Genomic DNA, 24,666 nt, shown 5'->3' with positions numbered 1-24,666 from the left:
ATTTGTTATTAATATAAGGTGTGTCACTACTTGTGAATGGACCCTTTTCACTTCTAAACTTTAAAGCCTAATGTCCTTTTTAATTGAAAAAAAATTCACTAATTAATTATGAGTTGCTAACAAATATCAAGGAACTCATAGCTTTAAAACATCCACTTTATGAACATGTGATTTTGTTAGTGATGATAAGCTAGCAACCATAATAATGGATCAATTTACCACGTCTGCATTAACATTACTACAGGAAAAGTACATGGTTGTGTTTGAGGAGGAAATCCAAGTGAGACATTGTGCACTGATAGTTGATGATTGAGGCTACCTGGTACAGGAGTATAACAGACCCACCATGCCGAGTGCCCCACGAGTTTTATATGGATATAGGCCTTATTTTGAAATGAGCTGTACCCACGTAACAAATAAAGTATTGAGATTTTACATAAAATTCTCTTTGCTCTGTTGCAACAAGTTTGTCTGAAACCTGTCTCAACAGTGTACCTACCCCTTACTGCTCACCATAATGATATTTCTGTTTCTCATAACAGCCACTCTTGTGCCCTCCCTGTGAGAATTCCATTTTTTGCCAATTAAGGCTGAACTGTGTTCATTTTTATACTGTGGATATATGTTCAGCAAAATTAAATCTTAACATATTAACATAACATCCTTGTGATGGTATTTAAGATTTTTTAAAATAAATTATTGCAGCAGAAACTTCTGCTTTTCTCTTGGTCAAGAAAGCTTGGTCAGGTGAGTTTCTTATACACATACCTGTACCATATGCCTAGAAAATAAGTGGGTTGGAATGCATACCTGTAATTTGCTCACTTACCGCAGTTTGATGGCAAGATGGACAAGATTTCAAGAAATGTAAAGAAATGTATAACTTTGAAGAATCTTGTGTTAATCTTATTAAGCGACAGATTTAGAAGATCCCTTGTTAGCAAACCTTTAATGGACAAATTTCAACCACATACACCCCCCCCACCCCCCCACAAAGACTCAGGACTGAATTTTCCCAGATTTGCACTAAGTGCAGTAGCAGGCGGTTAAAATGACGGATTTTCACGCCATATCATCCCAAACCCCCTTCATTATTTATGCACTCACAGGGAACATGCTGTATCTATGCCGGGCGAGCTCCCATTCACCCGCTAGCCTTCGCCGCATCACGCTGGGAACCATGTTTAAAGTCCAGCTGCAAGCACAGTGCTTATTGTTTCCAGCTCACCATTGCTGCATGGAAGACATGGCCAGCAAAGGAAAAAAGACCGCAGTATGGTCCTCAAGCAACTGCTGGATGCCACGGAGGCCCACCAGGATGTCCTGTACCCCTGCTCTGGCCGCAGGCTTAGGAGCAACATGACCAATTCGGCTTGGGAGACGGTGGCAGCGGTGGTCAGCACCAACGCCCTTCAGAAGAGGACAGCTACTCAGTGCCACAAGAGGATAAATTATCTCTTCTGTTCTGCCAGGGTAAGTCACTCTTCTCATCACTGTCAACTCTCAAATCCATCACACGTCCACAGGGCCCTCACTCACTGCCAGTTCAAGGGACATCACCATTCACTCTCTAACACACACCGTCATTGTCCTCATCCTGTCCATGAGACCACTCACCACCCACACAGGCAAGATATACTTATCATTTGGCCCGGCAGGTGCCTTTCTTACTCTTTCTCCATCTCTTTCCATGCAGGAGAAGCTGGCACACAAGAGAGAGAGGTCACAGACCAGTGGCAGAATGCCCGAAATCAGGGTCCTCATGGACTTTGAAAACAGAGCCATCCAGCTGGTCAGCCACAATATGGACCGATCCTGTGCTGACGGTGAGGTCGGTGGTGCGCTACCAAGTGAGGATTCAGCAGTGCAACATCCTTCAGACGCCCATGCCACGAGTGATGTGTCCTCTTTCACAGGCCACTGCCATGCACTAATTATCTCTCCTTGCTTTTGCAGGCACATCTACCTGACAGAGTCCATGACCCAGTGCCTGCAATTGAGCCCCAAAGATACCTCTGGAGAGGAATCTGGAGGCACCCTCCCTGAAGTCCCATCACAGCGCTCACCCACACCCTCCACCAGCACAGAGACATACAACTCGTGGGACATAGCTTTAGAGTAGACCCGGGATCACAATCTGGTGAGCACATCTCACAGTCTGATTCACAGCAGGCGGTGGCAGGAACTTCACAGGCGTCTGGCACCTCAGGACTTCTAGAGGCCAGAAAGTCCCTGAGTCCGAGTCAGATGATGAGCTTGTGGACTCGTTCATGTCACAGTTACTGGCGCTGCAAAGGCAAGCTCGGGAACATCAGGGAGGGATGTCCGCTGCACTCCTCAGATTGCAAGGCACAATGGAGGAGTCTGTCTGCCTTCAGTCTGAGGTGATAGCATCAGCATGCCAACGCACCGAGGTCAAAACTGGTAGGGGGGCAGCCTCCATGGAGACCTTGGTTCAGGATGTCACTCCTGCATTGCTGCGCAGGCTCAACTCCATCGCTCATGCCATAGTTGGCCTCCAACAGTGTGTATGTGAGAGAGGTGCTGGGCAGCTCGATCTCACTCCAGCTACCCCTGCTCCTCAAGGAGACAGCCTGGGGCCCCTGGGCACCCATAGGGAGGAGGATCAGCAGGTGCACACTCCGGGGCCATCCATCCAGGTGACTCTGAGAGTGTCTGGCCAATCCAATTTCCCTCTTCCTGTAACCTCAACAGCTCCAGCTTCACAGGCCAAAGAGGGTGCCACTGCCATGCAGCAGGACCCCGAAAGCAGGCCAGGGCCCACCAAGTCTCGACCCTCCAGAGGTTGCCCACCACAGCCATCACAGACAGGGTGTCGCAGTCAGCAGGCTGCCTCCACCGTGGATGTCTGGGGAGCACCAAGACGTGGAGGTAGGGTTAGGAAAGTTAAGGAGAATTAGTTGCACAGCTTGGATCCGGGTGCTAATCACTTGTACATACTGTTCACTATTGTCAATAAACTCCCAAGAATGTCTCCTGCCTGTTCTGATGAGCAGTTTCTTGTCACTCAGATGTGAAACCTTTCTGCACAAGATAAAGGCAGGTGTCTCATTCCAGGGCCTCTTCCTTATGCTCTGTGCAGCCTTCAGACCAAAGTGATGGTCCAGCCTCACACTCCCTGGAAACATTACTGACGCCTGCACCTCAGCAGTGCTGGTCATTGCTGCCAGAATGTAGTGGGCAGGTGCCACAGAGTTCTCTCATTCTCCCAGCGTGCTCTCAGCACCTTTAAAGTGGGGCTGGCCCCCATCTCTTCAGCATCTATGACCACTGATGCTGTGCTCCAGCTCCTGAAGGACTCAGGTGCTGAATGCAGACAAAGCATCAGAACTTCTAAAGTTTCGTGACTGCGTCTCTATGATGCGACCCTGATCACGGAGCACAAGCAAACTGCCCTTGGCCAGACAAGAGTCAGACATTCTCAGAGGCCATGTGAAGATCTATGGAATGTCCTCATTGCATGTCTTCATCATCCTGCAATCGAGTGACTATTAGGGCCTCCACTGCATCTCCATGACAGGAACATTATCACAGAGGGTATGTGCACAGCCATAAGCCAGACTGGAGTCAAACATTCATAGATGCGATGTGAGGATCTGTTGGGTCACCTCACTGCATGTCGTCATCATCCTCCACAAATCTAGCAGCTATGAGGCCCCCGAGCATGCCTGCCTCGTCCAGCCTGTGCGACAGCCTCATCCCCGTCATTGTCGCCTCTGAGGACCTCCTCAGCCTCAGCCCCGTCCGGTGTCCTCCTCATCGGAGGAGACATGCAGCTCCTCCTTCTCCTCATCAACCCTTCTCCTCATCAACCAGCTCATCACCCTGTTGCAGCGCTAGGTTGTAAAGGGCACAGCAGGTGACAACAATGCATGACACCTTCTGCGGACTGTATTGTAGAGCACCACCAGACTGGTGCAGGTAGTGGAACCTCATCTTCAACATTCCGATGGTCTGCTCCACGAAATTGTGAGCTGCAGCATGAGTCTCATTATAGCGTCACTCTGCTGCAGTCTGAGGCCACCGCATGGGTGTCATCAGCCATGGCCTCTGAGGGTAGCCCTTGTCCCCAAGGAGCCAACCCTGTAGCTTCTGTGGACCTTGGAAGACTCCAGGGATCTACATCTGAGGATGTAGGCATCGTGCGCACCCCCTGGAAATCGTGCGCACACCTGCAGGATGTGTTTCTGGTGGTCACATACAGCTACACGTTCAGTGAGTGGAAGCCCTTGCAGTTGATGAAGTTCACCATGTGTAGTGATGGAGACCTGAGTGGCACATGGGTGCAGTCCATCGCACCCTGCACCTGTGGGAATCTTAAGATCCGGGAGAATCCAATGGCCCTTGCATCCTGGCTGTCCCAGTCCTGGACGAAATGCACAAAGTTGTGCGCCATGGAGAATATGGCATCCATGACCTCATGGATGCATCTGTGGGTGGCGGATTGTGATATCCCACAGAGGTCACCTGTGGAGCCCTGAAAGGAGCCACTGGCACAGAAATTGAGCGCCGTGGTCACTTTCACAGCCACTGGCAGTGGATGCCCTCCATGTCCTCTTGGAGCCAGGTCCTGAAGTAAGTGGCAGATATGAGTGACCAGATTCCCTAGACATGCGCAGTCGTTGGCGACACTGGTTCTTGGTCATCTGCAAGAATGACAGGCGGCGTCTATAGACCTTGGGTGTCACTAGGCGCCGGCCAGCTACGGCTCGCTGTCGCTCCTGGGCAGTGTGTGCGGGAGCCTCTGCTGCCCCTTCTTCATGAGGTTGCTGCTCCTGCCTTTGCACAGCCAGGTGCCTCAGTTGCTCTCTGTTTCATCTTCTCCACTCTCTGTAGGCCATCAGGCATACAGCTAGGTCACCAGGCTCCATAATCCTGATGTGGTCCTCCTGTAGCATGAAAGAGAGAGACAGACATGGTTAGCATGAGCGTACTTAGCATCTTTCCTGGCCCAGTGTAACCGCTTCTTAACACTTCCCAGAAAGTGCTGCCCCTCCTCGGATGGCCACAGATGAGTGCGCTGCATGGCTGCCCTGTCAGCCTGCGACATGGGGGACACTGGTCCAAACCGGGATGCTGAGATTGTAAGGGGCTGTGTGCGCCTCCAGGAGTGACTGCTACATGGCCAGCACTGGCAAGGAGATTGCACAAAGTGTGCAGTCCAACTGCTCCGCAGTCCAATAAAGTGGTTGCGGAATCAGTCTGTGCTGGGTGGTGGGGGTGGGAGAGTTGGGTAAGATCTGGAGTGCCCTGGCTCTTTGGTGCCCTCGTGTTGCTTGTGTGGGCGGGCAGCCTCGGAGCCTCCGAGTTGCCCCCCCCAGACAACAGTTGCCTCCATGGGTGGCACTTCACCCAGGTGCCCCTGAAGCCTGCAAAGCAACAAGCGACCCTGGCGAACTCTGCTGAACAATGCTGTTCACTCACCTCCTGTTCCCCCAAAGTGAAGGCCGCCATGTGCATGTCGCCTGTGTGCTGTTGTGAAACACATTGGCATGCTTTCCCACCGACGTGGGTGGATGATTCGGTGGGGCTGCAAGGCAGGATGGCTTTTTAATGATATGCTGATGTATTACAATGAGCTCCCTGATGACTGGCGGGAAACATGGTCTGCCATCAGCAGGCTGAGTGAACGATCACAAACTACCTTCCCGTGTCATGAAACCGATCGCGCCATATTGTCCATGCACGTCACCTATCATGATCGCTAACAGCGGGCATGAAAAATTCCACCTCAGTGCTAACACAAATTCAAGACCCTCATTTGGGTTAGGTTACGTAGCATGTTGCAGTTCTGCAAGAGGAAAAATGGGATATAAGGTGACCACACATGTAAATTAATCATGCTTTCAGTCTGAATAATAAAGCAATGCAAACTCTAATAAGAGAATTAATTCAGTTCATAGTTTGAATCTAATCATAAGCGTGCTTGTGGGGCCGAAGGAGGTTTTGTTTTAATCCTCATTTGAAACTGGATACAGCAAGAATTAAGATTTAAATTAATTCAGCCTCGAAGCTGAAGACAGTTTTGAAATTTTAGTTTACATTTTTCACTAGTGTATACTCCATTCTGACAATACAGAATGATTTATGCACTTACTGAACAATGCTGTATTTAGTCTGTAGCCCTGGCTTCTGTTGAAAAGACATGGTGCAATCTGACTTATTTGTTCTGTTATACTCCCAATTACAAGCTTAAAATCAGAACCATATCTCACATTATAGCTTTATTGATTGTAATTAAAGCAATCAGTCAGAAAACATGCAGAAGACTCAAATTGCCTTTTGAGTACTTGCGTGTGTATGTATAATATATATATATATATAATATATATTTCTGGGTATCTCTAACAATGACGGTCACAATAGGTTAAATTTTTGACCTAATGTTAAAAATCACATTTACAATCACATTTGTATTTCAAACTGGTTAATGCAGAACAAGTAATTTAGCTACAAGTTCAATCCAAAGTGTATGAATTGAACTCTGAAGTTCATAGGGGCAGGAAATTCTTTTCAATGAGAGCCCGTTACTGGAAAACTTTCTACACATTTTTTTTTCAATATATCCGATTGGGAAAAATGAGGCGATGCAAGAATGTGTCAGTAAATACAACTGTATTAGATAACTAGCTGCCAATTCGATCAAGACATAGAGCAGAGTTAGGCTGACTCCAGATGCATTTAAAAATGTTGGGTGGGACCTGGATGTGGAAGTCCCACCCCCATTTCTGGCAAATCCCATTTTTGCTGTCAAGTGGAAGGGGAAAGACATAAATCACACAGACGGGAAACCTGAACTCAGCAGGACCATTTGAAATTAGTGCTGAGTTCAACGGACCCCGTTTTCGGTGTTCCATGGGCCCTAACCCGCAGTACGGGGGTCACAGATTTATGGAGGAGGCATAAAGGCTTGCGCAGAGCAGATAAGGTCTGTTTAAGTATCATGATCTGAAGTTATGTTAATCCCTAGTCCTTTACAAATGAAAGAAAATGAGGCTGCAGCTGTCAGAGTAATAAAGCAGACACCCACTGCGGAAGTGCATTGATTGACAAGCCTTCTGGTGTAGCTTAGAAAAAAGGCATTAGCTGTCTGTCCCTGAGTTCCAATGGAGGACTTTGTTGATTATGAATGCTTGGCAGGGTTTCAAAAGCTCCAGAACCACTTATCTGAGCAGGGGAGCTGAGTTTACATTTTCATTGACAGCTTTGAGAGACTATTAAAGGATTAGCTGTCTTTTATGTGGCTTATGATTTTATTTTACGACACACTGACTACTTGAGGGGATTTTAAATCTTTGATTAGGTTTCATGAATGAGAGTTTTTTTTCAATATCAAGTTTCTATGAGGAGAACTCTCATAGATTGTTAGAAGTTTAATGTTTTTCATTGTCATATTCCTCCTGAGGTCTGCCCATAGTGGAGACTGAGTAAATGGTTATGGAGGTAACATAATGGATGTGGGGCATGGAAGTGGAATTGGAGTATGAAGAGGGATGGAGGTGGAATGGGGATATGAGGGGGCAAGGAGGTATGAGAGGGCATGGGGTGGCATGGAGGTATGAAGGGGTTTTACTTATATTAAGTACATGGAGCGGGTGAGGGGGTCAGAGCTAGAGGGCCGAACAGCGTTTTCTACAAATTGGCCCAGGCCTCAGAGAACTAAGGCGGGCCTTCTAATCAACCCATCTCAACACTCGTCCATTTCCATGGCTGCCTCCGAACAGCCTATGGAGGTGATCGACCAGACTCAATCATGCCCCAGACCTTGAAATAGAAACCGGATGTGCAGGGGTTGTTTCCAGAGAGTTGGATCTGCTGAGTCGGAGATTTCCTGACTTGAGCTTCCCACCTCAGTGGTGAAAATCCAGCCCATGCTTTTTAGTGAATATTAGCTTAAAGAAAGTGATGAGAAAAAGTGTTGCTTTATATTGGAGGATTCCCCTCAAAGAAATGCAAAACAAATGGATATTTCTCTTTTCTTAGTGTTACAAGAGCTCCAAAGACCATCAGCCTCACTTGGAGCTACCGCTGAACGTGTGCAATGTTATTTATGTGCCCAAAGATGGACGACGCAAAAAACATGAACTAAGGTTCTCCCAACCAGGAACAGAGGCACTTGTATTAGCTGTACAAAGCAAAGAGCAAGCGGAGGAATGGTTAAAGGTACTGGTAACAATTTATAGTATCTGCATTACAAATCGTGAATGCCAAGATTTTTTATAGAGTACCATTGTGCAAAATATTCTCTCATGTTCTGTAGATTTTGAATCATAACAAGATCTTTTTGGCTGATAAGAGCACATCAAACCTACTAGTACATTTCAGTTTATCATATGTTAGCAGAACTCCTGCTGGAGGCTCAAGTACCAGGTTGCTTCCAGCTCTTACGTTCAGTATTTTATGAGCTGCAGATGTTTCATTTGGAAATGAATAACTGAAACAATTTCTGACCCAGAGTGCAGAGATTAAAGCAGTCATCTCCTAATCCCCTTTACTTCCCTGATCACTGCACTAGAACAATTCTCAATCGCCAGTAGTGTCCTTTACACTGCTGACATTTTAACTAATTTCAAAAGTTCAAAGTGTCAATTCGCTCAGACTATCATTTTAGAATCCAAAATAAAGTTGAGTGCAGTAACACACCACTAAATGTCACAAGGACATTTAAAAAAATCTATGTCACTTTATTGCATTGATATTATTGTTGCCAATATTATCAGCCAAATGTTGAAAATATTCACATGGTATTCTGCTGTCAGCTATTTTAACAAGAGATTTTAAACACATACATTTAAAATAAACTGGTTAATACTTCTTAAAATGGAAGGCAGAGGAGAATTAAGCAAGCAAGCTAAGCACGAATCCACTAATATAAGCAACAGTAATTTAAATCTGTTGGACAGTAGTATATTTATTATTGTCCATTAGCCCTAACCCACAGCCACATCAGCCTCTTCACAAAAGTTTGAGATATAAGAGGGTTAGAACAGAACAAGTAACTATGGCTGGAATTTTCCACCCCTCTTGGCATCGGGCGGCATGGCGGACAGTGGGGGAGGGGGAACAATATGACGAGAAAACTAAAATCGGTTTCACTTTGTCATGAAAGCAGTTAGCCATCATCCACTCTGCCCATCAACGATGGGCTGCCTTTCCCACCATCCAACATCGGGAACCTAATTTCAATGCATTTGCATCACATCATCTTGCCTGCTCACCGGAATCACCACCCCATGCTGGATCATCCGGGCTAGTCAGGGAGATTGCAGGCTGACATGTTTCACAACTGAACATCAAGCAACATGCACCTAGCAAGCTGCACTTCACTTGGAACTTTGAGGCTTGTTTGCCTACAGTGCTTCAGGGAGCACTCGCAGTCATCAGCACCAGGCTTCGCCAGCAGCACCACATCACTTTTAGGGGGGCTCACAGGCAGACCTCTACTTACCAAACCAACCTAAAGGCAGAAGTGGCTTTTCAATGGCTGCAGGGCTAGGGCTTGCTTGTGGAAGGGGGAGAAGTGGCCTCAGGCAAAGGAAGAGGCAACAGAGCGAGGGCTGCACTGAGAAAGTGGGGTATTCCAGGGTGTGTGTATGTGGGGACACATGTTGATCTGTGCAAGTGGCCTCAAGATGGTGAGGGCTGAGGAGGCAGTCTCCAGAGGAGATGAGGCTAAATGGAGATGTGAGGGTATGTACGACTAAGTGGTGATGTCCCTTGAGCTGGCAGTGAGTGAGATGCCAGTGAATGTGTGATGGCCTTGTGAGTATGTATGAGGTGACTGCCTCACCCTAGCAGCATGGATGAGATCATTCATCTTCTTTCTCCACTGGACGGTAAATTTCTTCTTTGCAGCATTGGTACTGACCACCACTGCCACTCCCTCCCAAGCCGGAGTGGTGACACTGATGGGCCTCCTGCAGCCAGAGCAAGGGTAGAGGATATCATGGCGGCCCTCCACAGCATCCAAAAGATGCTCCAGGGATGCATCAGAAAAACGGTGGGCTGCAGTCTTATTGCCTTTTGGGGCCATGTCTCCTGTGCAACAGTCCTGGGCTGAAAGCATTGAGAGCTGTGCATGCGGCTGCAGTTCAGATACAGTGCCTAGCATGAGGTAACGGTGAGGTGACAGCGTGGCGGGCAAATTGGAGGAAACCTGCCAGTGAAACAGCATGTTTCCCATGACTGCATAAATAATGAGACAGGAAGGGGACGATATGACACAAGAACCCACCATTGCGTAAAATGTTGTTTTACACACCCGCCACTGCACTTAGTGCAATTCTGGGATGGTTCTGCTCTATGTTTAAATATATTTGAGAAATCAGCCAAATGAGAATTTTAATTCCTATATATTACAGCAGGAGAATACTGCAATTAAAATGGGTGCAAATTACACATTGGAAAGACAGAAGCCATTTGGCAGAATTTTTTGCCTGACACGCCCGAGCATGAAATAGCACACGATGACATTGTGCAAGCGTCCCAACGTTATTGCACACTGGTACGATATTTCAGTCGGCAGGCACACACGCACGAGAGTCAGCAGCACGCCTGTCGACAATTAAGAGGCCTATTAAGGCCATTAACGTATTAATCAACAGTGATTTTTCACTGCCTGAGCAATGTTACGGTTGGCAGGTGGACGAATCGACCAGGCGGCCATTACCTTTTTGGGGATACCTCACCCAAGAGCAGGATAAGGTTTCCGATATTAATTTTAAAAAATAATAAAAATGTTTGTGCAGAATTTTCATCTTGTGTATCTTCCGGTGACTGTTTCTGATGCGTGGGTATTTTGTCCGGATTTTAAAATCTGTCATTATTGGATTTGAATTCTTCAGCTCCCTGAGGCAGCTCTCTGCCTTCAGGGAGCCATCTGTGAGCGCTCCCCCATGCCCACCCTGACTTCAGCACTGGCCCTCCTCCTGCTCCCACCCCGGCAGCACTGAGCCATTAATTGGCCAGCCAGCGTGAAATTGCGGTTGGGGGCTAATCGCGGGCGGCAGCCAGTTTCCTGGCCACTCCTGGGCCCGCCCACCGCGCACGCACATTGAACTCAAAATCCTGCCCATTGTTTTCAATTTCCACTCCAAACTCCATTCCCTAGATACTGACTCCTTCCCTCTCCCTGGCAACAGCCTAAGATTAAACTAGTTTGTTTGCAGCCATGGTGTCATACTTAACCCCAAGATGAGCTTCCAACCACATATTCACACCATCATTAAAACCCCCATTTCCACCACCATGGCATCACCCGACTTCAACCCTATCTCAGCTCATCTGCTGCTGAAACCCTTCTCATTCATGCCTTTATTATCTCTAGACTGTTCCAATGCAGTCCTGGGCTGATCTCCCACATTCTACACACTTGAGGTCATCCAAAACTTTGCTATCCATGTCTTAACTTGCACCAAGTCCCATTTGTCTGCCGCTTCTGTGCTCGCTGACCTACACTGGCTTCAAGTCAAGTAACGCCTTGATTTTAAAATTCCTGTCCTTGTTTTGAAATCCTTCCTTGGTTTCACCCCTGCTTATCTCTGTAATCTCCTCTAGCTCCACAATCTCTAACGTACCTGCACTTTTTTGTTTTCATCATCTAATTCTGGCCTCTCATGCATCCCTGAATTTAATTGCTTCAAATTGATGGCTGCACCTTAAGTTGCCTAGGCCCTAGTATTCCCTCCCTATACCTCTCTGCCTACACACATCACTTTCCTCCTTTAAGACACTCTTTTAAACCTACCTCTTTGACCACAATTTGGCCATCTGACCCGAATATCGCCTTAAGTGACTCAGTGTCATATTTTATTTTAAAATGCTCCTGTGAAGTACCTGGATGTTTTATTACAACAGAGGCCAGGATTTTTCGGCCCTGTCATAATGGGACCCACCGCTGGAAAATCCTGCCCAGAGACTCTATACAAAATATTTGTTGTTGTTGTATATTATAGCAGTGGTGTATGTTACAGATAGGTCAGGGAGTCCAAGTTGCTATAGTAACGTGCACATTTACATGCATATTTAGTTTGGAGCTATGGATAGTGATGGTTACAGGCTCCAATTTTCTTTCCATCACACTGCTGACCAGGAACCTCTCCCGCTCTTACCCACTGCCATTGGCATGTATTGGAAAGATTTGCAGGTTGATAATCAACCTGTTTGGCTGCGTTGTCCTTGACCATTAAATCCTGGGGTTGAACTCAAAGCCAGAGTTTCTGGCTCAGAGCAGGGAAACACCACTGCACCACAAGACCTCCATATTACAGTAGTAGTATACTGTAATTAAAATAGGTGTCAAAGCTGCTTCATTTGAAAAAAAATCTGATGGATTTTGAAATTGCTTTCTCGGGACATATTAATTACTGTAAAATAGTAAGACTGGGCTCCTTGTTTAGAACAAAAACCAAAGGGTCCTTTTTAATAAGTTAAATCACAGTATTATGTAACAAGATTATTTGTGACATCTTAATCAAGGGTTTTCAAATCAAATGAAATAGTTTTGCAAATATGAGTAGAGGGGTGATTCTGTTAGCCCGTTACTGCAGTATTTAAGACCCTAAGAGAGTCTCTTTAAAGAAGTTGTATTCCTTTAATTGAAACTGTAGATGGCAAATTAAAACTAATTCAAATGAATTCTCCACACAACTCTTCTTTGAAAAAAAGCTCCTTATAGTATTAACAAACTTAATAAAGGAAACAAAAAAACTACTTAAAAGAATAACCATTTAATTTACGAGCAACTGGGTACTGCTACTTTCTGACTAAATCTGTTAGTATTTTCATGGAACGTCTTCAGATGACCGGAGCAAATTAAAAGATTGTGTCCAGAAGATTTTATTTCTGTCAGTATTGAATCATAGCTTAGGAAAGCTGAGAAAGAAAATAGACATTCTTTCTGAGTGAATCTTGTATTTATTGGTTTGGATCTTAATCCTGACTATTTTTGTCTGATATCTAATCCTTTTAAGTTTTCCACTCTGGTTTTCCTCTGATTGTTCATAGCTTCTCAGAGGGAATCAGCGTATTGGATTATTATAGGCAGAAAGAACTTATCTCCCCATCAAGAGAGCTTGACCCCACACCAGGCCTGTCTGTGATTCTGTGAAATCCTTCTCCAGTTTCCTTGCATTGTTTCACACATGGATTTCAGTGTTAGATCTTTTGAGAAATGTTTGAAGCAGAACAACTAGTCCAGACATAACCTCAGCAGATCTAACCACAGGTAGACCACTGACCTAGGTCACCAAAGGAAAAATAGTGAAGGCTCATCATGACAGTTATATAGATAAGCAACATATACAAAACCATATTTAAATCAAATATATATAACTCTAAACTTTCCCCAGTGCAGTGTTCCATTCCCTTACCATCAAAATGCTCACCCAATATAATAGACTTATCTTCTCCCGAATCCAGAAGTTTGATACCATAAACCCTTTTCTTTGCTCTTTCCTCATAAACAATTCTCAAAGTTCTATTCTGTTACCCTTTCTAAGCTTTCATTGTGCCCCAAATTTTTCCTCATTACTTTATGTCAGTATGCCTTCTAATTTAAACTGCAATAGAGATTGATTTTATGCTGCATTTACCTCTGAGTTACTGCCAGTGGGAGTCCCAACATCAGTGGTAGTAGTCTGAGACAAACTTCCATTTGACTTCAATGGAAATAAAAAGCGGATGAGATGCAACATGGACTGTCGAATTTCAATGTTTCATGTGATTTACTTTATTTCTCTAGATAATCAGGGACATATGCAGCCAGTGCAATGGTTCTGAGGGATCAACATCACCACTTTTCCTACCAAAATTAGAACTGGAAAAGGTAAATGTAAGATATGTTTGTGTTTGAATTAATATTTTATACTTAATAAATACATGAACAATTGAAGTTCAGAACAATTTCACTTCAAAAATATTGGTTGAAAGTAGGGTGGACCATGTTGATGGTAAAAATGTCAGAAGAACTACACAACCTTGGGGCAGATTATTGCTGCAAAGATGATTTAAGTGGCTTCACATGTTTTGAAAGCTCCACTGTAAAAATCACTTTATAGTATCCAAATGACTCAATGTGTAGGTGTACCATATTTGTTATTGTTATGACACAGCAGCTGGTAAAGGCTGAATTGTTCAAATCCCAGAGGAAAACTTGAACATCTGTCATAATCTATATTTTCAACTGATATGTTTCAGACACAGCTCTGAATTCTGGAATAAGACCACCAAGTCTCAAGTGGGTTTTTTTTGTATAAAACTAACTTAAACATTTATTGATTTAACAACTAATTAAACACATACACATGTCCACAAATTACTACCATAATAACTTTTAAACAAATCCCAAATTAATCACTCCCAGGTAAATCTTCGCCAAGGCAACAACAACCCATAGAATTTAAACAATCACCAAGCAAAGCACATTTTATCTTCAAATTCAAAATGAGGTCCCTTGCAATTTGGTTCCTTTGCTGACACAGTTATAGGGTTTACAGGCTGCTTAGATCTTACATGCCTCTGACCTGCACATACAAGACTCCTCTCATAAAAGGTTATTGCACAAGATAGGAGCTCACGGTATTGGGAGTAATGTATTAGCATGCATTGAGGATTGGTTAACACACAGAAGACAGAGAGTTGGGATTAATGTGTCTTTTTCAGGTTGGAAAGATGTAACTAGTGGAATGCCACAAGGATCAGTCCCAGGGCCTCAATTATTTACTATCTATATTAATGACTTGGAGGAGGGGGCAAATATAATGTATCCAAATTTGCTGATGATACAAAAATAGATGGGAAGGCATGTTGTGATGAGGACATAAGGAATCTGCAAGTGGATATAGACTGGTTGAATGAGTGGACAAAAACTTGGAAAATGGAGTTTAATGTAGGAAATTGTGAGTTTAAGCACTTTGGTAGGAAAATTCAAAAGGCAGACTATTATTTCAATTGCGAGAGACTCCAAAAAAATGCAGCACAGAGGGATCTGGGTGTTCTTGTGCATGAAACACAAAAAGTTAGCATGCAGGTGCAGCAAGTAATTAAGAATTTAAACGGAATTTTGGCCTGTATTGCTAGGAGGTTGGAGTTTAAAATGGGGGAAGACTTGTTACTACTGTACAGGGTTATGGTGAGGCCGCACCTGGAGTACTGTGGTCCCCGTATTTAAGAAAGGATATACTGGCATTGGAGGTAGTTCAAAAGAGATTCATTAGGTTGATTCCTGGGATGAAGAGGTTGACTTATCAAGAATGGCTAAACAGGTTAGATATTTATTCATTAGAGTTTAGAAGAATGAGGGGTGATCTTATTGAAAGTTGCAAGATTCTGAGGGGGCTTGACAGAGTAGATGTTGAGAAGATGTTTCCACTAGTGGGGGAATCTCAAATTTGGGGATGTAGTTACAGAGTAAGAGGACACTCATTTAAAGTTGAGATGCGAAGGGATTTCTTCTCTCAGAGGGTAGTGAATGTCTGGAATTCTCCACCCCAGAGAGTTGTGGACGCTAGATCACTGAAAGTATTTAAAGAGGTGGTAGATAGATTTTCAAAATATCAGGGAGTTGAGGGCTCTGAGGAGCTGGCACAAAAGAGGAGTTGAGGCCTGGGGCAGATCAGCCATGATCATATTGAATGGCGGGGCAGGCTTGAAGGGCCGAATGGCCTTTGCCTGTTTCTATTTCATATGTTCTCTTGGGTTATACCTAGCTTTCCCTTTGAATGTAAATTCTCATTGTATCATTAGGTATTTGAACTCCACTTCTTCTAATAATAAAACCCCATTCATAGCACCAATTTTATTTGTAATATAAACACATTGCTTGGACTCTCCTAACTAGGTGCAAGATTTTACTCCCTTCTTTTGAGTGGCTTATTCAACAAATGCAAATTTCCTCTTTACCTTTTAACCTTATGTTTAATCTAATCAACATCTCAAACTACTATACATCAAAGCGCCCAGACTATCTGGCTTTAATCCAATTAAACCATACAAAGACACACCCGCAAACACAGACTGCACTCCAAGTCCAATTTAAAAATAATTTCCAATAGCATTATATACATTAATAGCTTCATGATAGTTATGCAATCCAAAAAGTCCCTTTTGGCATCAGATGTTTCTTAAAGTAGCTGATTTCAGCCTTGTCCACAGGAGGGAGAAAAAGATCAACTTGGTATTGCTGCTCATTGTTTTCCAGTCACTCCTGATAAAAAAAATACATGAGGAATTAAGGCAAGGACAATGCTAGGCTTGGTTTAAGTTTGAATTGCCACTGACACTGTTTTAGGTGTCTGCATAAACAATAGCCAAATGGGAAAAGTACCAGAGGGCTGCTGGTAGCTTGGGATCCATTGCCACATTGTAATTTTTCACCTTCCGGGAAAAGGTTAGGATGAAGGGAAAATAAATATTTTAACTTTACCTACCTTTGATCTAATACCAGAAAGGCACACACAAGACAGATGTAAAGTAATGGAATTCTGGTACATCCACCATAATTTTGTCTAAGTCGAGTTCCAGTTCCAGCTTTGCTGTTCGAATGAGGCAGGCAGGTTTCCCAGAAAAGAGAAAGAGAAATTATTTGAGTGCATCCCTCACATTCCACTTATTGGGTGAAAGGTCATAGTGGCAGAACCCAGGGAGTAGATCATTTTCTCAGCTTCTTTGATTGGGATATACTGGTACATGTGGAACAGGGAGAGCGAAACTGGGAGAGCTACTTCATTTAGATAAAAGCAAGATACTGCGGATGCTGGAAATCTGAAACAAAAACAAAAATACCTGGAAAAACTCAGCAGGTCTGACAGCATCTGCGGCGAGGAATACAGTTAACATTTCGAGTCCGTATGACTCTTCATTAGAACTAAGAAATATAGAAATGAGGTGGAATATAAACTGGTTGAAGGGGGTTGGGACTGGTAGAGCTGGATAGAGGGCCAGTGATAGGTGGAGGCAAAGAAGAGCTACTTCATTTGTTTGGGGAAAATATATTTAACTGATAATAAAATATATTTAACTGATAATAAAATATATTTAACTGATAATAACAATCACAGGAAGCTAAAGTAATAGGAGCATCTGAAAATAACCATTTTTATATACAATCAAATATGCTGTATTCTCATTCTTACTATTGAATAGAGAGAGAGTCTGCTCACGTTTAATGAATGCTCTGTTGGCCAATTATATTTTCATAATGGTTTTACTGCTAAATTACCACTTCTTGACGTGTGTGTGTGTGTATACTGAAGATATAATGATTAATCTTTGCTCCAATGAAATCAGTCTACTAGACTACCAGCAAGTTTTCTAAGATTTGTTGTTATGATGTAAGCAGGAGCTGATATTTCTTTCAACAAATCTTTTTGTCACTTCCTTTTTATTTAGAATCTGTTATACATGTCCAATCTGATTAGCTAAATAGCAAATAAATCACCTTCTGTTATTGCTTCACAAGCTACATTGGACGAGTTGGCAGCAGATTTGTGCTACATAATGACTTCTAGCAAGGGTCAATAAAGGTTCTTATGTATGTTTTTACACTTAACTTCAGCTTTGACCAGATCTTTCTCATTGTTATCAGAATACCATCCATATACAAGCAGCACACATAAGATAAGAAAGAAGTCGGCAGCTGTTTCCATTAAATCTTAAATTACCAAACCACCGTTCATGATGCAAACTATGAAATATTGTTGGAAAATGCTGCCAACAAAAGTTATCTGCTGCACGATGTCATTCCCAGAAAGGTTAATATGAATGTTTATATCCACATGTGTTTGCATTATGCTGAAACATATGGCAACCCCAAACAGACCATAAGTTAGCTGTCAAAGTAAACTTAAGATTAGAAAGAATTAACTGTAAAATTTTTGGATATTAGCTATAAGCAATTTCATCCAGAAGACTCCTCTCAAAGCATATCAAATAATAAAAGCAAGATGTCTGTCCTCACTAGCTTTAGTGAAAAAATAGACAAGTGTAAAGCATGAGATCTCACTAAATTTTTATCAAAGTTAGCAACAACAGGAATTTCAGCTCCATTGTGGGAATTGCTGTTCTTGCTGCTATCCCATTCACATTATGTTCCTCTAGGCAGATGTCTGGGAAAACAAGAGTAAGGCTTCCTAGTATTGTAAAAACAAAAGATTAATCTTGGTTTCCATGCCTTTTTACAGAGATTATCAAATGAAAAACAGGCTTCAGACGCTGAGAGTGTAGTAACAGGGGAGAACGGATCTCCAGTTAATGGCAGAGAAAGTAGGGATCATGGTAAGTTACTACATTGCAATGTAAACAATTATTTAAAACTGCACTGTTTCCAGTTCCATTAGTCCTTTTTCAAGCAAACCCTGAGAGTAACAATGTAAGATTATTTACTGTGCCACCAGTGCAAGTGAGATGTGTCTGATAATAAAAGTTAAAATATTGCCTTCAGGAATTGTAAACAAATCTCTAGAGATTTTTTTAATTTGGCCTAAAATTTCTTTGTCTTTCCCAGAAGTTTTCAGGCTAATGATTAAGGAGGATGAAACTGATAATGTACAGAAGTTACACCGTGCCAGGACAGGCTCTAAGATACCAACTGGTCTTTAATTTTCCTTCTTTATATATGTTCATCTATTTAGCTACAGGATTCACTTCCTATCAGTTTCGAATCATTAGTGTTATTGAGATTACTAAAAGCTCTGTTCCAGTCTAATAAAATAAAATATACAGGAGAAAAAAAACTTCAGAATTTCAAAGAGAGAGAGAAGCTTCGTTAGATTTAAAATATATAAGGCAGTAAGAGATGAAGAAAATGAATGTGATAATTTATTTTAAGTGAATTTTAAGCATTAGTGAGAAATTGTATACAAATTCTAACTGCTTGCTTATAATGGTTTTTGCAAGTTGATTAGATCCAAAATTTGTTGGATATTATACATCATGCAAATGATATGCACCAGTTTCAAGTGGAGACCTCCTCAGGGGTGAACGGTTATGTAAGCACAAGAACACACACCAGTTAAAAATGCAGGTGAAGGCTCTACCAATTCAATGCTATCGTCAGGTCTTTCTGTTGCAGCCATAGAGTATCACTTCAATATTCAAATGTTATAATGGGCAAACATCAGTTGGGTTGATGTACTGACATTGAACATTTATTAGTACATGCACACACAAGAAAATCAATAATGTCATCACATTGGTGAGCTACTCTGAATAAATTATATCAACACAGAAAATTGGCTGCATTTCATATTAGGATTTGGAAATGTAGTTCCGAGCTCAGTATGAACACAGCATTGAATTTGGTCCAATTGAATATCCTGTATCATCAATAACAACAGCAAAAAGAAGCTTCTAACATTCTGTCAGCACACTAGAAATGATAGAATAAGAAGGGAACTTCTGATGAATATAAAGGTCTTGACTCATATTGTGCCTTTCACATGGTCTGCACATCTGAAGTGCAATCACTGTTGTGATGTAGGCAAGCGCAGCAGCAAGGACTTACAAACAGCAATGAGGTGAGTGGCCAGTTGATTTGTTTTGGTGGTGAGGGAAGCTCCCTACTCCTCCTGAATAGTGCTATGGGATTGTCTGCATTGACCTGAACAGGCAGACAGAACATTGAATCAATGTAATACCACACCAGAACAATAGGGCCCGGCAACTTTCAAGTGCATTAAAAAGTGTGGAAAAAAAACTCAGAGAAACATGAAAGTTCAGCACAGTCATGCACAGACTTGAGTATATGTTTTAGCCTCTGTCTTTATATTATCAGCCTGTTAAAAATAAAGCAGGCTGCTGAAGGATTTACATCTTGGCTTTGTCATTAGAAAATGTTAATGGTATTATGATGATGATGATGTGGAAAAAATTTCTAAATAACTACTATTTATGATTGCTAAGGCACCAGAATTAAATGGGCCGTGAAAATTTTCTGACAAACATAACCATTTAATTTTCAGTCTTTTAAAATCAAAATTTTAATCAGGTGACTTTTGCAAGTTCTACCTCAAACCCCTGGAAAGATCCTGATTGAATAACCATTGTTGGGGAACAAAAACAGAATTACCTGGAAAAACTCAGCAGGTCAGGCAGCATCGGCGGAGAAGAAAAGAGTTGAAGTTTCGAGTCCTCATGACCCTTCAACAGAACTGAGTGAATCTTAGGAAAGGGGTGAAATATAAGCTGGTTTAAGGTGGGGGAGGGTGGGGAAGAGAAGTGTGGGGGGGGTGGTGTGGTTGTAGGGACAAGCAAGCAGTAATAGGAGCAGATCATCAAAAGATGTCACAGACAAAAAAACAGAGGCGTTGAAGGTGGTGATATTATCTAAATGAATGTGCTAATTAAGAATGGATGGTAGGGCACTCAAGGTACAGCTCTAGTGGGGGTGGGTGGAAAGGCTAGCAGGGTATAAAAGATTTAAAAATAATGGAAATAGGTGGGAAAAGAAAAATCTATATAAATTATTGGAAAAAACAAAAGGAAGGGAGAAGAAACAGAAAGGGGCTGGGGATGGAGGAGGGAGTTCAAGACCTGAAGTTGTTGAATTCAATATTCAGTCCGGAAGGCTGTAAAGTGCTTAGTTGGAAGATGAGGTGCTGTTCCTCCAGTTTGCGCTGGGCTTCACCAGAACAATGCAGCTGGCCAAGGGAGCAGGGTGGAGTGTTAAAATAGCAAGCAACAGGGAGGTTTGGGTCATTCTTGCGGACAGACCGCAGGTGTTCTGCAAAGCGGTCGCCCAGTTTACATTTGGTCTCTCCAATGTAGAGGAGACCTCATTGGGAGCAACAAATGCAGTAGACTAAGTTGGGGGAAATGCAAGTGAAATGCTGCTTCACTTGAAAGGAGTGTTTGGGCCCTTGGACGGTGAGGAGAAAGGAAGTGAAGGGGCAGGTGTTGCCTCTTTTACGTGGGCATGGGGAGGTGCCATAGATGGGGGTTGAGGAGTAGGCGGTGATGGAGGAGTGGACCAGGGTGTCCCGGAGGGAACGATCCCTACGGAATGCCGCCGGGGTGGGGTGAAGGGAAGATGTGTTTGGTGATGGCATCATGCTGGAGTTGGCGGAAATGGCGGAGGATGATCCTTTGAATGCGGAGGCTGGTGGGGTGATAAGTGAGGACAAGGGGGACCCTATCATGTTTCTGGGAGGGAGGAGAAGGCATGAGGGTGGTTGCGCAGGAGATGGGCCGGACACAGTTGAGGGCCCTGTCAACGACCGTGGGTGGAAAACCTCGGTTAAGGAAGAAGGAGGACATGTCAGAGGAACTGTTTTTGAAGGTAGCATCATCAGAACAGATGCAACAGAGGCAAAGGAACTGAGAGAATGGGATGGAGTCCTTACAGGAAGTGGGGTGTGAGGAGCTGTAGTTGAGGTAGCTGTGGGAGTCGGTAGGCTTGTAATGGATATTGATGGACAGTCTATCAACAGAGATTGAGACAGAGAGGTCAAGGAAGGGAAGGGAAGTGTCAGAGATGGACCATGTGAAAATGATGGAGGAGTGGTGATTGGAAGCAAAATTAATAAATTTTTCCAAGTCCCGACGAGAGCATGAAGCAGCACCAAAGTAATCATCGATGTACCGGAGAAAGAGTTGTGGAAGGGGGCCAGAGTAGGACTGGAACAAGGAATGTTCCACATACCCCATAAAGAGACAGGCATAGCTGGGGCCCATGCGGGTACCCATAGCCACACCTTTTATTTGGAGGAAGTGAGAGGAGTTGAAGGAGAAATTGTTCTGTGTGAGAACAAGTTCAGCCAGACGGAGGAGAGTAGTGGTGGATGGGGATTGTTTGGGCCTCTGTTCCAGGAAGAAGCTAAGGGCCCTCAGACCATCCTGGTGGGGGATGGGGGTGTAGAGGGATTGGACGTTCATGGTGAAGAGGAAGCGGTTGGGGCCAGGGAACTGGAAATTGTTGATGTGACGTAAGGTGTCAGAGGAATTACGGATGTAGGTGGGAAGGGACTGGACAAGGGGAGAGAGAAGGGAGTCAAGATAATGAGAAATGAGTTCCGTGGGGCAGGAGCAAGCTGACACGATCGGTCTACCGGGACAGTTCTATTTGTGGATTTTGGGTAGGAAGTAGAAGCGGGCCGTCCGAGGTTGGGCGACTATCAGGTTGGAAGCTGTGGGAGGAAGATCTCCAGAGGAGATGAGGTCAGTGACAGTCCTGGAAACAATGGCTTGATGTTCAGTGGTGGGGTCATGGTCCAGGGAGAGGTAGGAGGAAGTGTCTGCGAGTTGACGCTCAGCCTTCGCGAGGTAGAGGTCAGTGCGCCAGACAACAACAGCACCACCCTTGTCAGCGGGTTTGATGACAATGTTGGGGTTGGACCTGAGAGAACGGAGTGCAGTAAGTTCAGAGAGAGACAGATTAGAATGGGTGAGAGGAGCAGAGAAATTGAGACTACTAAAGTCGTGCCGACAGTTCTCAATGAAAAGATCAAAAGAAGGTAAGAATCCAGAGGGAGGGGTCCAGGTGGAGGGAGAATATTGGAGGTGGGTAAAAAGATCCATTGAACGGGGAGAGGACTCCTGCCCAAAGAACTGAGCATAGAGACGAAGACGGCAGAAGAAGAGTTCAGCATCGTGCTGAGCCCGAAATTCATTGAGATGAGGGCGTAAGGGTATGAAACTAAGTCCTTTACTGAGCACTGAACATTCAGCATTGGAGAGGGGAAGGTCAGGGGGTATAGTGAATACACGGCCGGGGCTGGGATTGGAAGATGGGGTGGGGACGGAGGGACAGGCAGGGGTGGAGGGTCCTAGATGGGTGTTGGTATCGATGAGTTGTTGGAGCTTGCGTTTCTTAGCACTTGAGAGAAAGAGAAAAAGTTTCTTGTTGAGGCGTCAGATGAGACGAAGAATAAAATGAAACTGGGGGCACGTGCAGCTTTGAAAAAGGGTATGGCGGTGCTGCTGGAGGGAGAGGTCGAGTGCATTCATATGGCGGCGCATGGCACTGAGTGTGGATCTCAGAATGTGACGGGAACAGCAGTCTGAGAAACCTTTTATGTCCCGGAGATACCTGTAATCCTGGGTGGGTTCGAAACAAGAGGGATGGAATTTCAGTTGAAATCCACGTGGGGTAACTCGGAGACGGAGACAGTCACTGAGAAAGGAGATATGGCTGTGAAAGCGGGTTTTCGTAAACACCTTGTCAAACACCAGGAGAGAAATGGAAAGCAATGAAGGTGAACAAGGCAAAAGAGAGATACGGAAATCTTGTCGCAGAGAGGAACCATTGTTGGGGGCCTCCCTCTTGAATGGACTTACACAGACGAGCCCATCTGTGGAACTTACACCTGCTTTTGTTTGTTGTTTTCCCAAAACTCAAAGTAAATAGACTTCCAGATTTCATGTCTCCAAATCTGAAATTTAACAAAAGAGAGCTGCAGGAACCAGTTGACCAAAATAGGCGTGAATGGCCATCATCGATCTCCCATTGTGTAGCAATCACTTCCAACTTCAAAACCATTATGGGTTGTCAAGAGCAGTCGATCATGTGACCAATACTTGGGAGGTTTGGGGGTGGTGGAGTGCCTCCTTTATAGGACTCCTATAGCCATGCCCTGTTCCCTTGTCCTATCCATCCTGGTCTCCCACCCACCTCATCCCTCCTCACTGGGGCCTGCCAGTCTGGCCTCAGTGATATTCCATTACCCCACCCCACCACCACCTCTCACCACTCCCCTCGAACACTGACCTACAGGCAGGATTTTCCCCTCCATAGATTAAGTGTGATGGCAGGTGGGAAAAGTGACGTTTTCGCACCCAATTGTCCAGTTCTCGCCTCATTAAATATGCATCAACAGGAAACACGTCGTATTGAAGGCAGGCTGCCTCTGGTTCACCTGCCCCGCTGTGATCTCAGTGGATCATCGCTCTGGGCACCATATTTAGACCACATCCATGCACAGCTTTCTCAGTGTCTGCAAACCAGGACTGCTGCAGGCAAGAGGTGTTTCCTAAACCAAAAAAGCCTGCAGCGCCCAAGCTTGGTGACGCCTCACTGGGTCACCCTCTAGACGACATTGAGGATTGCCAGGAGGTGCTCTACCCCTGTTATGGTAGAAGGAGGTCCACAAACCTCACAACTGCGGCTTGGGAGGAGATTGGCACTGCAGTGAGTGCCAACTCTGCACAGGGGAGGTCAGCCACCCAGCACAGGAAGAGATGAATGATCTCATCCATTCCAGCAGGGTAAGGCAATCATCTCATCTCGCTCAACTCACCCTCACAAACCCCTCACACGTTCACAGGGTGACACTCCACAGGGATCTCACACGACATCATTATCTCCCACACAATCTTCATGTCTCCATCTGGGCTCATATATTGTGTACCTCATGTCCTCATCCTGTGCACAGCTCCACTCAGCACCATGCAAGGCAGGCTTTCATACCATTAGCCTTGGCATGCATCCAGTTCACACTCTCTCCATCTTTATGTAGGACAAGGTCACCCACAATAAAAAGAAGAGGTCCCAGACCGGTGGGGAGATGCCTGAACGCAAGGTCCTAATTTGCTACGAGGAGTGTGCTGTTGAGCTGGCTGGACAGGACAGGATGGAGAGAGTGCAGCAACAGTGAGGTCAGCGGCACAGACACAAAGAGGACCCTGCACCAGCTGATTCTTCAGACAATGGTA

The 24,666-nt window shown here is 44.3% G+C and overlaps 1 protein-coding gene across 4 annotated transcripts in view; it reads left to right on the top strand.

Annotated features, from left to right (window-relative positions):
* afap1l1a (actin filament associated protein 1-like 1a) overlaps positions 1 to 24,666 on the top strand; it is a 231,724-nt gene that overhangs the window by 159,931 nt on the left and 47,127 nt on the right. For all 4 annotated transcript variants that reach the window (XM_041194165.1, XM_041194166.1, XM_041194167.1 and 1 more), the window contains 3 exons: positions 8,005 to 8,184; positions 13,763 to 13,846; positions 18,201 to 18,294. In XM_041194165.1, coding sequence (XP_041050099.1) covers positions 8,005 to 8,184; positions 13,763 to 13,846; positions 18,201 to 18,294 — 358 coding nt within the window. The remainder of the gene's footprint in view (positions 1 to 8,004; positions 8,185 to 13,762; positions 13,847 to 18,200; positions 18,295 to 24,666) is intronic.

Source organism: Carcharodon carcharias, chromosome 8 (assembly GCF_017639515.1).
Source record: "Carcharodon carcharias isolate sCarCar2 chromosome 8, sCarCar2.pri, whole genome shotgun sequence".
In the NCBI taxonomy this organism is placed as follows: Eukaryota; Metazoa; Chordata; class Chondrichthyes; order Lamniformes; family Lamnidae; genus Carcharodon; species Carcharodon carcharias.
Note: the sequence above shows the minus strand (reverse complement) of the source record. Positions and strands in the feature narration are given on the sequence as shown.